General features: G+C 37.1%; 1 protein-coding gene and 1 pseudogene across 1 annotated transcript; both read right to left on the reverse strand.

The window, feature by feature from the left end:
• Positions 1 to 307: 307 nt before the first annotated feature.
• Positions 308 to 1,586, reverse strand: LOC149223282 (photosystem II repair protein PSB27-H1, chloroplastic-like). The gene is made up of 2 exons (XM_089387855.1): positions 1,019 to 1,586; positions 308 to 402 (listed from the first exon to the last, which is right to left on the reverse strand). Exons 1-2 carry the CDS (start codon positions 1,584 to 1,586, stop codon positions 308 to 310), a joined length of 663 nt encoding a protein of 220 aa, XP_089243981.1.
• Positions 1,587 to 12,283: 10,697 nt separating this feature from the next.
• On the reverse strand, positions 12,284 to 13,339 carry LOC149223283 (nibrin homolog; annotated as a pseudogene).
• Positions 13,340 to 13,775: the final 436 nt, after the last annotated feature.

The following is a 13,775-nucleotide window of genomic DNA, read 5'->3' on the forward strand; positions in this document are numbered from 1 at the left end:
GGAATTTTTCTCCTCCAATACTTTATTTCTTCTTGTTTGACACCTAATCCTCTAAGGGTTGGTGTGGAACGTGACTAGTGAAAGGGAGTTCAAGAGACCTTGGAATATGGAATCCAATGGTCACTCCAATTTATTATAAATGTGCATAAATGTTAATAGAAAATAAAATTCATTGTTTTATCTTTGGCATCTCTTCTTCTGTATGGTTGTGTTTAACATAGTATCAGAGCCAGCCAATTCTAGCCCTACTCAAATCTGAACCACTAATTTTGTGGTTTTTCTGTGCATTTGATCCCTCCCATCAGTCCTACACTTCTAAGCTAGCTAACTTTCCTTCCCCTCTACCACTCAAATCGGTTGTTTTGAACCCTGTGACACCCAGATTTGAGTAAGGTTTTCTACCTACAATTCCAATAACAATAAAAAAAAACAGACAAAAATGCACCCGTCATTTCTGTGCACACTCTTTCTGTGACCGTTGACCTTCCCTTAAAAAAATAGAAAAATAAAAGGGGGAGGTTCTTTCTAGCGGATAGAGCATTTCTCTGTATTTCAAAAATTGTAAATCGAACATTTTGCCAGTTACGCTAGTCTCCTGGTATTTCTGAACATCGGCTAAATGTATCCTCAGCATACATTGGTCAAGGAATACAAAAGGTTGAGCAGTTAATTATGAAAATAAACCCCACGATGCATGAGTTTTGATTCAGGACCACGTTCTTGGTATTGTTCTACGATGATTATAGAAAAATCCTATGTGTTGAATCTCATTTATATATGAACGGTTTGAGATTTGTGTCACAAAGGAAGCCAAGTTTATATGCCAGCTTTATGTCTTGGGGCTTCGGCCCTATAAATCCCATGCCTGCTAAAACCAACCAGAAGAATCTTACAAATACCATTTTCGAATTGTAATTTTATACACTTGCTTCAAACAAACTGGGATTGGTGCATTAAATACTCATGTTGCATTAAAAATCTCAAACTTTGTGTTGAATTATTTGACAAAGGTTGTGACCTGTGTATTGAGAAGGATTTTGTTGTATGGCTTTCTCTGCAACGTCCACTTCTTCAAGGATCATGGCTTTGTGCTTGGCAGGAATTGGAGAAGTTGGTTTGAAGTTGATGTAGTGGCCAGAGAGTGCATTAAGGACAGAATGCATATTGCTGAATGAGGGCTTCCCTGCTAGTTGCTTCTCCCTTCTATACTTGGCCACCCAATTATTGGAGCTCTCCCTCAGGGATGCCATAGCAGCGCTTGTGTTGGGCTTGGATTTTTCAATATCGATGGTGCTCTTCACCTGATTTATCACCTCCTTCGTCTCCTTTGAGTAATTCTCCTCTAGGCTCATGTTTACAGGTGTAGAAATTTCTGGAGATATTAGACCCATCATGCCCAGAAGGGTTACATCCCTTCTGTAATACAGGGTAACCTCTGGTTGAGATTGGGATTGGTGACCTCTTCTTGGCATTGCCATTATCATTTCCACTGCCATTTCTCTATTGGGTTGTGGGGCATTGAACAAAGAATGGGAAGCGGCAGTAGCAACAAAGACGAATGCCACCAAAGACGTTACAAAAGCCATGGCAGACAATGGTGGTGACTACTTCCTTTATTTGTTTCTGTTTTAAGACTTGGATCAGAATTATGCTTTTGAGACATGGTTTTATGCATTGTTTATCTTTATATGTAGGACCCTGGTATATATATGTTATGCTGGCGTTGAAGTGTTAGAAATGCATTGAACGTTGCAAAGGAGACATGATATATATATGTGTTGGGCATATGATTATACTTAGTGCATTGGATATTGGTAACCACTGTGGATGAATATTAGTGGGTCCATAAACTTAATATACATTCTGTATATTTCTTTTCTGCATTGAAGTTTTTGAGGGACGTAAATTATGGTATGTCGCATAATTTTTATATATATTCTTCCTATGGATGGTTGTTTAAATGTTGGGTATGATGCATTCGTCGGTTTAAACAATGGTTGGATGATGTTCTACATTGAATGGTATGCGCTGAGTTCTCTGTGAAGGCCATATAGTATGTTGGAGAGTGAGAGCATACATTGATGTTCAACAAATGGTTCTTATACGTGCATTGATATATTCTAAGATTCATGGTATATTAACTGAGTTTGGTCCATATTTGAGCACTAAGCTGGTGTATAAATTAGTTGATTGCACTGGTTGATGAATAGAATATTCATGTTTTTTTTCTCAAGATTCATTGTAGCGATTCATTGTAGAGTTTGGGTAGCAACATTCAACAAAATAAAAATGGCTAGACTTGATGATGCATTATAATTGTTGAATACTTTAATACTTTTCACTGTTGATGGGAAGGTAAGCATCAACAAAGACATTCTATGTTGCATTCATACTTGCCTACATAATGCACATGAAAAGATTGATTTTTTGCAACTAGAGTCTCAGTTCTAGCGAGATGAGGTTCAATAGATTTGTCATTCTAAACTGCTTTTTTTCTCAAAAAAATCCTTTGTTCAAGGTTAAAACAAACACCCATCAACAACCAGCAAGTGATGAAATCAATAAAGCTGTGGTTGATTCACATTTAGTTCTTAGTGCAACAGCAGATTTGCATGCAAAAGAAGAAATTTAGCTTGCACTTCCCAAGCCAATCATCAGACCTTGGGAAGAGCTTGTCAACAATAGGCACAAAACTCGTCTTGGATATTATAAGGAGGTGTCCTTTCATATTCCAGACTATTCCAATCCCATTCAATTTCAAAGTGTTTGGTTTTTTCATGACAGTTCACCTTCACTTGTTCCAAATTATGCTCCTCTTCCACAACAACAACAACAAAATGTTAAATGCCAACATTGTGACCGAGTTCGCCATATGAAATATCATTGTTTTGATCTTCATCCATGTGAGAAATATCATAAAACCACTCGTTCTTCACACAGATTCTTTAGAAGCAAACCTCCTGCAAGAACAAAGATTCATCTTCGATGGATCGCTTCTCGGCAATGGGATTTAACAATCAAGAAGATATTTTAGCCATATGTCAGAACTTGTTCTAGAGTATTGAATCGTCTTATAGTTAATTTTTCTCTGTCTTCTAACCTTGTATCTGACTGGGGGAAGTGATGGCCATATACAAGTTTCAAAGCCACATCAAGCGAGCTAGAGCCATAACCTAACGTACCAAATCCAGAGTTGTAGAAAGAGACAAAGTTGCCCCTGAGTATGCTTTCCGTTGGTGGTCATCCTTAAACCATCTGTGTGGGGTTAAGACCTCCTTTTTTAGGTTGAGCTTCTCCCTCTTCAAAGAATTGGAGAGACTTCCTCTAGTAGAAGACTTCAGCTTCTTACCAGTTTTGGAAGAGTTCTAGGAATTTCATTAAGCATTCCAGAGTTGGTGGTCATCCTTAAACCACCATCGGTTGAGACCTCCCTTTTTAGGTTAAGGTTCTACCTTTTTATGCAGGTTTCATACCTTCCTTTTCCAACTTGAAGGTATCCCTCTTCAAAGCATTAGGAGCACTTCCTCTAATAGAAGACTTCAACTTCGTGCCATATTTGGAAGAGTTCTAGGAACTGCACTAGGTGTTCCAGTGTTGGTGGTCATCCTTAAACCACTAGCTTATGCCAAATTTTCAAAGATCACATTCAGCCTAGTATTTCCATGCATTTTTACACATTTTGTATTACAGATCTCTTCTTGGACTCATACATGCCCCTTCGGATTAAGGAGGGCAATGTTGGACACCGAATCCTCTAAGGGTTGGTGTGGAATGTGAGCAGTCAAAGGGAGTCGAAGGGACCTTGGAATATGGAATCCAACGTTCACTCCAATGTTGATAAATGTACATCAACTTTAACAGAAAACACAATTCATTGTTTTATCTTTCACATCCCGTCTTCGCCATGATTGTGTTTAACAATTCTTTATCAATTTCTTTATATGGTAACCATCTATAATTGATGCAAGCACACATTTTAATGAATATATATATATATATATATATATATATATAGAGAGAGAGAGAGAGAGAGATATATATATATAAACAAATGCAATCAAATATAACTTGCACGACAAATTGAACAAATTAAATTACACTTTGCATATAAGTCACCACTTACCTCATGTATTTGCAAGATTATATATAATGTGTTTTCCATTATTGTCAAAGGTAGAACATACTATAACAAAGAAATGAATATTCATTATTTATTCCTATATTAGAAGGAAAAAAACACTAACAGGTATTTCACTAATATACAATTATATAAACCAAAATAATTACCTTGATCAAGGGTTGTCAATCATGAGTTTTTACCCATCCTAATTCACCTTTCTTTGTTAGGATATTCTTTATGTTTGAAGAAATGCAGTGGGAAATTTAAAATTTTCAATGACCTCCTTTCATCCTTCCTTTTCTTCTCTATCAATAAACATGGAAGGGTGCTCATATTTTGGTCTCCATTGCTATTTGAATCAATCACACTTTATCATAGCATGATTGGCCTCCTTAATTTCGTTAAAAATTTTGACAATTTTTTCTTTGTCACTCCTTCCATCTAAGATTCGCCATAATTTTTTTGTTACATTCTTCCCAATGTACATTGTATAAAACAAATGAACATTTTCTAGGTTCTCACAGTAGTGGAGCTTACTGAATTGTATGGGATAAATTTTCATTCCTCATGGAAATGCCCCATTACTATTGCCTTCATTATCACAACCTTCAAGGTGAAGCATAATTAAATATATTACAAAAATGCTTTTCAAATAGATATGTTTCGAACCACATAATGTGGTTCATCATCAGAACCTAGAAGGAAAGACTCATCAACAAATGTATATAAATAATGTAGAGATGTAACAATTAGTCCCAACCGAACTAAATTAAACAATAAAATAATATTTTCAACTTAAAATTAAAATCATTATTAATCATGGATAAAAAGAAACGTCTAAAGATAAAAATAAAATGTAAATATAAATATATATATATATATATATATATATATATATATATATATATATATATATATATATATATATATATATATATATATATATAATAATAAAAAGAAAAAGAATCAAAAGTAAAAATATAATAAGAATCAAATATGTCATAGCTAACTTCTTCATGGAAGATTTCAAATCTAAGGCATTGGCTTCAGCCCAATTAAGGCCCAAACTCTGGAAAAAGGTTTGTAGATGTTACGTTCATCATTTGGCCTCAAAAAATCTAAATCCATCAAATTTACGATGGAATCAAAAGTCAATGGTAGCCTGCCTTTCCTAGACATGCTTGTTACTAATAAAGACGGTGGTTCTTTTTCTCACCAGGTCCTTTGTAAGAAGACTCAAACTGAGCAATATCTTCATGCAAGTTCCCTTCATTACCCTACCCAAGAGCTTTGAGTTCTCAACAAGTTGCCTACTTGAGCTTTAATGGTTTCGAATGAAATTCACTTGGAAAATGAGAAATTCCATCTTCTTAAAGTGTTCAAAAATAATGGTTATGATATGCACCTAAGTCTCAAAGCTTTCTTAAAGGTATAAATGGTCCCAGAATAAGGAAAGAGCCCGAAGATTCGGTTACCAAAGTTCAAATTCCCTTTATCCAAGGAACCACTAACATGATTGCACAGTTTCTTAAGAAGCATAAGGTCTCTTTGACCTTTAGGCCCCTCAACACCATTCAAAGCTCCCTTAGATATGCCAAAGGCCCTTTTGACCCCAAAGACATGAAAGGCCTTTATGTGGTCCCTTGTTCATGTGGGACCCCCTCCATTGGAGAAACTAGACACTCCATAAAACAGAAGATTCAGGAGCAAGCAACTAGCATTGGCATTGCAGGACTTGCTCCTCAACCTCGGTTGAGCATGCTAAGAAGACAAAATACCAAATTTGTATAGAATATTCATAGGCATTTCCATCACTGATAATTTCCATTACTGAAAATTTAGGGATGCCATAAAAATTGTGAGGAGATCCAATACACTGAATAAGGACGATGGAAGGAATTTCAACGGTAGTGGGATCCCCACCTTATCCTCCTAAGTGTTTTCATGATTGCTCCCCCTTTATTTCATTTATTTGGTTTATTTCCTTTTTATATTTTCTTTTTCAATCGATTGTGCAATCTTAATTTATATTTTTCCCATTTTCTTATTGATTCAGAGTGATATCTTACCATTTTTCTTGTTTTCTTGTTAAAGTGTTTTATGTGGTCTTAATTCGTTATGTTATTCCGTAGTCCTCTTGATAATTGTATTTTTTAGATATATATCCTTTTTATTTTCATATATATTGTTCCTTCCATTGATTTTTTAATCCCTATATATATATATGATTTTATTATTTATACATGCTTATTTATTAATATTTAAGATTTTATTTTGGATCCATTATTATTTCAGTACATTCTTGTTTTTAAATCTATTTCTTTTCACTAATTTTAAGCTCTTGTTTATAATTATACATTTTTGTATTTTTATTCTTTTAATGCATTCCTCTAATTCAAAATTTTCAACTTATTTAATTCATTTGATTGGTTCATAATCTTCTATTTTTAATATTAATATATTATTGGTTTGTTAATCTCTTCTTGGTATTTTTTTTAAATGAGTGATATAGTTATAACATTTTATATTTATTAATTAGTTTATATATATATAATTTTTATTTATTATTTTTAAACGTTTCTTTAGTCTAATAATGATTTTAATTCTAAGTTGAAAACATTATTTTATTATTTAATTTATATCTATCAGGACTAACCATTGCATATCTCATTATCTATTTACATTTGTTGATCAGTTTTTTCATTTTGGTATTGATGATGAACCACATTTTGTGGTTCGAAATGTGTCAATATTAAAATCATCAATGTGATTTATCCAAAGAAGCTCGTCATAAACATTATGAATCATAAAAGTTTGCACCCTGAGATATAGGAAAATTGTTAGTTTTCTTGAAAATTAAAAAGAGAAAGACTTTGCAATATATATTTAGAACCATCAAAAACAACCTATTGAAATTTTGCCTTCATTATTATGTCATATTCTTTCTTGATTTCACTTGGAGACCACAAGTTTAGTGTCGAAAAAAAGTTTCCCCGACCCAACTAATTAGAGGCTATGGTGTAATTTATATGGGGTTTAAAGCTGGGGAATTAGGGTTTAATGCATTAGGGGTTAGGAGGTTATTGGCATACAAGTGTTAGGGGTACTTAGGAGTTGGTAGTCTAGATGGGGAAATTAGCTTAGGTGAGAGCGAGAAACAAAAACAAATCAATAATGAAGTTTGTGCAATTTATCAATATGTTTAAAGAATATGTTAAAAAAACATAGGAAAAAAGTTACTTTTCCTGACATGTAGAAAGGGAGACACTTTTTGAGATAGATAGTCACAACCAACAAAAATATCATTTTCTTATTTCACCTTCATCATCATGCCATGTTCTTCCTTGATTTCGCTCAGTGATCATGCATGATCCGAACTTAAACATGAATGCAACAATTTACATATATAATCATAAAAACAGATATGTAGTGGAAAAACACTTCATTTCATTAATAGAAAAATATTGAACTATGCTTACAAACAGAATGGAAATAAGATAGCTCGGGCGATGATAGCTTATCTCTGAGAAGAGATGTGGTAGCTACATGCCTCTGAACTGTGTTACAATGAGGCTCAAGGGCCTATTTATTATTGGAAAACATGAGAAAACCCTAAACAACCAAAATCCTAACCCTGGGAGATGTAACACCAAGATTTTATGGGCCTCGTTGGGGTTAGTTGGGTAGCGAACTTCGCGGGGTCGTAACATAGTCATATTATCTTCATTTGGCATGTAAGATACCTTGTTGGAAAGGTCTCTCTAAGTACTATAGGTTTCACTGTAGGCCGTTTCCTATGACTATGGGTCTATCTCAGACCCCAAAACAAACGTCTTTTAGGGGGTCAAAACTGCTCCAGAAGTTCAGGACTTGAAAAAATGCTACAAATAGTAAATGCTGAAATTAACAAGGAAACAGGTGAAACTGACTGGGGGGTCTAGGTGGAATAGACGGGTGGCCACCAATATCCACTTGGATCATTCCTCCTCCCATAGGAAGCAATGGTCCCAATTGCATGCAAAGCGTCCATGAGGTGAGGAAATTTATGTTCAACTTGGTCCCTGGTGAACCACTTTCCCTGGTGAAGGAGTTGGCCTACTTTGAAAAATCGACATAGTTGTATCCTCTGTTGCCAAGTGTTCTTGATCTGTGTGTCCATGATCTAATGAGTTGTGGCATGTTCCATGCAGTCTGGATTGAGCTTTGTTAGTGTGAGTTGTTCTGCAATGTCAGATGTGTCCAACAATGGTGGAAAGTATGGCCAAAGGTGATGTACATTGAACACTTGGTGCAGACCAAGGAATGGTGGGATGCTGATCTCGAAGGTGTTGTCATTGATGGCCTTGGTGATGGTGTATGTCCCATATCAGAGTGGGCAAATATTGTGGTGGGGTCCAACAAGATGCTCCTTTTGCAAATGTAGCTAAACTTTGTCGCCCACCTAGAACTTGTGCAACAATCGATGTTGATCATGGTGCTGCTTGTACTTAGCATTGCCTTTGTTTGATATATCATGGACCAACTTATGGATGTGTTGAATACACTCAATGAACTTGTTAGCCCTTTTAGCTTCGGACTAAATGTGAGTCGAATCTACCCGAGTGGCTGCAAATGGTATGACCACATCAATGGGGAATAATAGCTAAAATCCCAACCCTACCTAAAAGGGGTTATGGCCTATTGAGCTATGTAGAGCTCTATTGTAGCTGCATTGGACATAGGGGAGAATTTCATCCCATGTGCGTGGATGCTTCAAGTTGTACATGCGCAGAATGTGTACGATCATCATGTTGACAACCTCTGTTTGGCTATTAGTTTAGGGATGGAAAGCTATGGAATTAGTAATATTTTTATCTAGCATCAACCAGAGACTTGACCAAAATGCACTCAGGAATCTGTTGTCCTGATCTGATATAATAGACTGTGGGATCCCAAAGTGTACCCATACTCGCTCAAAGAAGATCTTAGCAGAGGCCTCTACTGTGATACTTTCTTACAAGTCACCATGATGTTCATCTTAGAGAATCTGTCGATGACCACAAAAATGCAATCATTGTCATGCTTATTAGATAGAAGGCCTGACATGTAATCCATGGAGACAAATTCCCAAGGCCAGGTAGGAGTAGGTAGACGAGTATACAGGCCTTGCTTCTTGATGGTTGGTTTGGCAATGGTGCAGGCGATGCAGGATCTAATGTATTTCCCAACATCTTGATGAAGTTTCGGCCAATAAAAATACTTCTACAATACCATCACTATTTTCTCTACTCCGAAATACCCAGTGACCCAACTGTAGTGCGCCTCCCAAATCATCATGGCATGCTCACTTGAAGGAACACAGATGTGTCCCAGGTGGCATAACAGTGCATCCTGAAGGTGAAAATTTGGAACTTGCTTCCCTTCTTGGTGTGTCTGGTATATGCTTCCAAATTCGAGATCGCTCTTGTAAATATGCAGCAACCCTGATGTCTTGTGCCCACAGGAGTCGAGCACAGTGATCAGTGTCTTGACTGGTGGTTACTTGAGGAAATCAACAACATTATTGGTGTTGTCATTCTTATATTTGATATTCGAATGGAACTGTAAAAAATAGTTGGACCATTTCTTTTTGCAATTGTTCTGAAACTTCCCTCATGTTTGTATGAACTGTAGAGGTCGATGGTCTATGTGGATGATTGTTTCCTTCCTCACAATGTAATGCTTCCATTGATGGCAGACACGAAAAATGGAATACATTTCTTTGTCATAAGTGGGGTACTTTTGGACTGTGTATGAAAGTGTCTCACTCTGGTAAGCCACTGGATGCCCATGCTGAGTAAGAACTGCACCAATAGCATAGTTGCAGGAATCTGTCTCAATCTCAAATATTTGTTGCAGGTCTGGTAATGTGAGCATTGGTGCAGGACAGAGGTGATTCTTCAACTCGAACAACGCTTGTTGTTGGGTTTCCGACCAAAAAAAAAATTCTTTCACTCTACCCTCGGTGTCTTGACCTAAAGGCCAATTGATATGAGAGAACCCCAACACGAACTTGTGGTAGCAATTGGCAAAACCCAAAAATTTGTAGTGCTCTCTTAGAGTGGTTAGGGCTAGCCAATCCCGAATGACTTGTATCTTGGATGGGTCCACATGTACACCCTTCTCATCAATGATGTACCTAGATATTGAACCTCGGTTAGGCCAAAGGTGCATTTCTCCAAGTTAGCACTTGTGTTGGCATAGGGTTTGAAGGACCTGCCGAATATGGTGGAGGTGATCTTCCCAAGTCTGGCTGAAGACCAAGATGTCATCTAAATACACCACCACGAATGCATTGGTGAAGGGTTGCAAGATGTTTTCCATCAGTTTCATGAAGGTTGCAAGGGCATTCTTCAATCCAAATGGCATGACCAACCATTCAAAAAGGCCCTCCTTGGATTTGAAGGTGTTAGCACTCAAATCTGCCTCAGGCTGAAGAAGGAAAAATTCGAGGCAACATCAAACCAAGCTTAGCCTCGTAGCTAGCCCTATGAGGACAGGGGAGGGCTCTCTCTAGTCGATCTCGAGAAAATGAGCAATTGGATGCGAGATGACTTCAAACTGGAATTGATTTTAGGCTAGTAAATTGATAGAAATGAATTTTTTAATAAATGATTGAGTTTCTGGGCTGCATCGGGCAAAGACAGCAACAACAGAGATTTAATCAAAAGCACAGATTACTCCATAAGGCAAGGTAGGCAAGAGCTTAAGCATCCAAACTGAAATTATATGAAATGGAAGGGCTGTTAAGAAAGCTGAAAGGGGCATTAATGTATGAATCCCTTTCAGATAGGGGAAGAAACACAAAACATGAATGCTTCTCCAAGGCAAAGCAGTAAGCTGAATTTTACCCTTCTCACTCAGAAACATTCAAATTGAAAACAATTTATGAATGAAATGAAAAACATTACAAGATACATATGAGACAAAGAAAAACATATGCCAAATTTCAAGCCACGGGAATCTTATAAATCAGAGCTGTAATATTCAATTAATCTCTATCAAAAAACTGTACAATAAAGCTCTTTGTTCTCCTCCACGCACCTCTCAGAACTCTCCTCCTTTTTCAAATGATTTTCAATACATTAAATAAAACTCAGCTAGGAGAAAACAGATCGACCCAAAACAAGGGCGTTGTTTCAACTGAAATGATGAAAAAAAAAGGTCTGCTCCAAAAAGGAGCAGCGTTACATTTGTTTGTTGATGGCCAATTAAAAGATAGAATCTGGAGCGTAGACCATCTAAAATGCAACTGAGGTCAAAAATAGGCAAATCGACCCTATTTCTCTGCTTATGGTTGGTATTCTACGTTTAATTTGGGTTTGACTGTCTATTCACTTCCATTATAGTTATACCACCCTCCCAAAATGTCACAACATGTGTCTCCGCTGAAGGCACATTCCCATGCTGCCACATAGATACCCATTGTTCTAGATCACAACCCTGAAGACATACAATCACCTTCCAAGTTTCATCCTTTGCAAATGCATTACTTTAAAGTTTCCCCAATCTATAGTTAACACCTCAAGACTCCTAAGAGTACGTAATGCTTCACGGACAGGAACATCCAAAAGAGAACCTGGAAAATGTAGTTCTATAGCCTTTAGATACCTACGACACTGTTTAGCCACTTGCTCTGCAATAATTCGACAATTCTCAAAATTCAAACATCTCCAGAAGTCTTCATGAACACTAGCAACATGCCAATGTCTACACACTAGACCAGCTTTAAAACGCAGTCCAAATCATCATAGCTAAGCATTTCCACATTATCCATATCATCATCGACATTCTCAATATCCTTTCAGTTTGCAGGCAAATGCAGTAATTTGGCACGAATCTGGGTGAATAAGAGAAATTTATTTGGCTCTGAGACTGTATGGGTAGCACACCTACCCAACGCGTAGCGCGCAGCAAGTGCGTAGCATACTTGATATTTAACATGGGATGTGGGCGTTATATGCGTAGTGCCCCTTATATGGGTAGCGCGCCACCTGTGTGTCGTTTACCTTTTTGAAACGCTGGCAATACTGCGTTGGATTTATAAAACAAGTTCTGTTCCCGCATAGAATCGACCTCATGCTTAAATCTTTCTATTTCAGTTGTATCTGAAACAATTTGTCTTTCCTTACAAATTGGTGGCAACTACACACAATTACCACTCAAGCTTGTCTTGCTGCTATCTATGACCTTAGAATGTTGATGTCTTGTGGTAACCTCCTCTTCATTTTCAGAATCAGCCACATTTCTGTTTCTTTAGTTGAAGATGATGAAGGGCACAAGGTCGTTTCGAAGGTAAATGCACTACAGTCTCCAGCTACAATCTCTTCAACTACTTTATCTTCACTCAATCTAGCGATTTCCTTAATGTAACTGAATCCATTAGAGTCAAGTCCTAAGTTCTCTTTTGTGCCCTCTGCTGGAAACTTCACGTTCTCTTGATACACCTGCCTGTGTACTTGAAAACCTTTTGGAAATTTGAATAACAGTAGCCCCAGCAACTTCCAGCAGAAGCTGCAATTTCTCCTTGTAATGGTACAAATGAAATGGCCCAACAACAAATGTGGTTCCACATAAGCATGCTTCTCGATGTTTTGGATCTGCAATCTTGACTTGTACAGAAACTCACCCACATTTTAGTGCCATGGAAGGAGGAAAGCTCAAGCAGTTCGGAATCTCTGAAGGTAAAGATGTTTGCCCCACCATGGTTTGAATAGCTTCCATCACATCATTTGTTATAGGAGAAGAATCTTCAACAATAAGATGTGTACACTCTGACATCCATTTCTCTATTGCGTAGGCTCTCATTGATGACACAATGGTACATAAACCATGTTTCCGGTTCAATTTTTCTAGAGCTGGTATACAGAATAAGAATGGAATGAAGTCCAACCTGAAAGTTGAATTATTTGTTCCAAACGTTATCAAGTCCCTGTTACTTAGGATTGTCTCCTTATTTGCTAAAGAAAACACGGGCTTTGAGCAAATTTCCTTGTTGACATATGTGCCAAACTTTGAAAGATCCTTCAGGTGAATTTCTGGTGAAGGGATGCTTGAAAATCACTGCAACGCCTTCTAAGAAGAGGCTACCTCAACTATGATCTCTGCATGCACACTTGAGATAGTTTTATCAGTTTGAATTGCCACTGCACAATCTTTCCAACCAACTTTATATGTTCCTGCCCCAACTCTGCAATACATACTTCCAGCTGCACACTGCCAATGCAAACATCTGTAGGCAACTCTATTATTTTTTGTTTCGAAGGAGGAAGAGTTTCCAAAAACTTTTTAGGGTCTCGAAAATCATATGACTGGATCTGCTCATTCAAATACTGAATCTCCTTCTCAATTATTTCAACAACTAACTCACAGACACTAGTTTTAGCTTCAAGAGGAAGTTTCAGAGATTTCAAACATTGAAGCAAGGCATTGAAAAAAACTTCGTTAATTTCAAAATCTGCTAACTGATTTCTTACTTCTTTACAACTTCACACAGTGCAGGGTTTGCCACATACCCTACCATTGCATGAATGGATCAGCGAGCATTGGAATGTCTGGATCGAGTTGGAGTTGCCACGTGAATGTTTCAGCCTTCATATGTGTCTGACTGCTGTCCACCATCAGCATCATATTTGCA

This window comes from Pinus tabuliformis, chromosome Q (assembly GCF_031772625.1).
Source record: "Pinus tabuliformis cultivar Carrire ecotype Pingquan chromosome Q, CPIR1, whole genome shotgun sequence".
Taxonomy (NCBI): domain Eukaryota; kingdom Viridiplantae; phylum Streptophyta; class Pinopsida; order Pinales; family Pinaceae; genus Pinus; species Pinus tabuliformis.

Excerpts from the sequence above, each read along its gene's own strand:
- LOC149223282 (XM_089387855.1), bottom strand. The coding sequence starts at position 1,586 with ATGGCTTTTGTAACGTCTTTGGTGGCATTCGTCTTTGTTGCTACTGCC. Across the intron at positions 403-1,018 it reads AAATCCTTCTCAATACACAG|GTAGAAAACCTTACTCAAAT; the intron begins GTCACAACCTTT and ends TTGGAATTGTAG.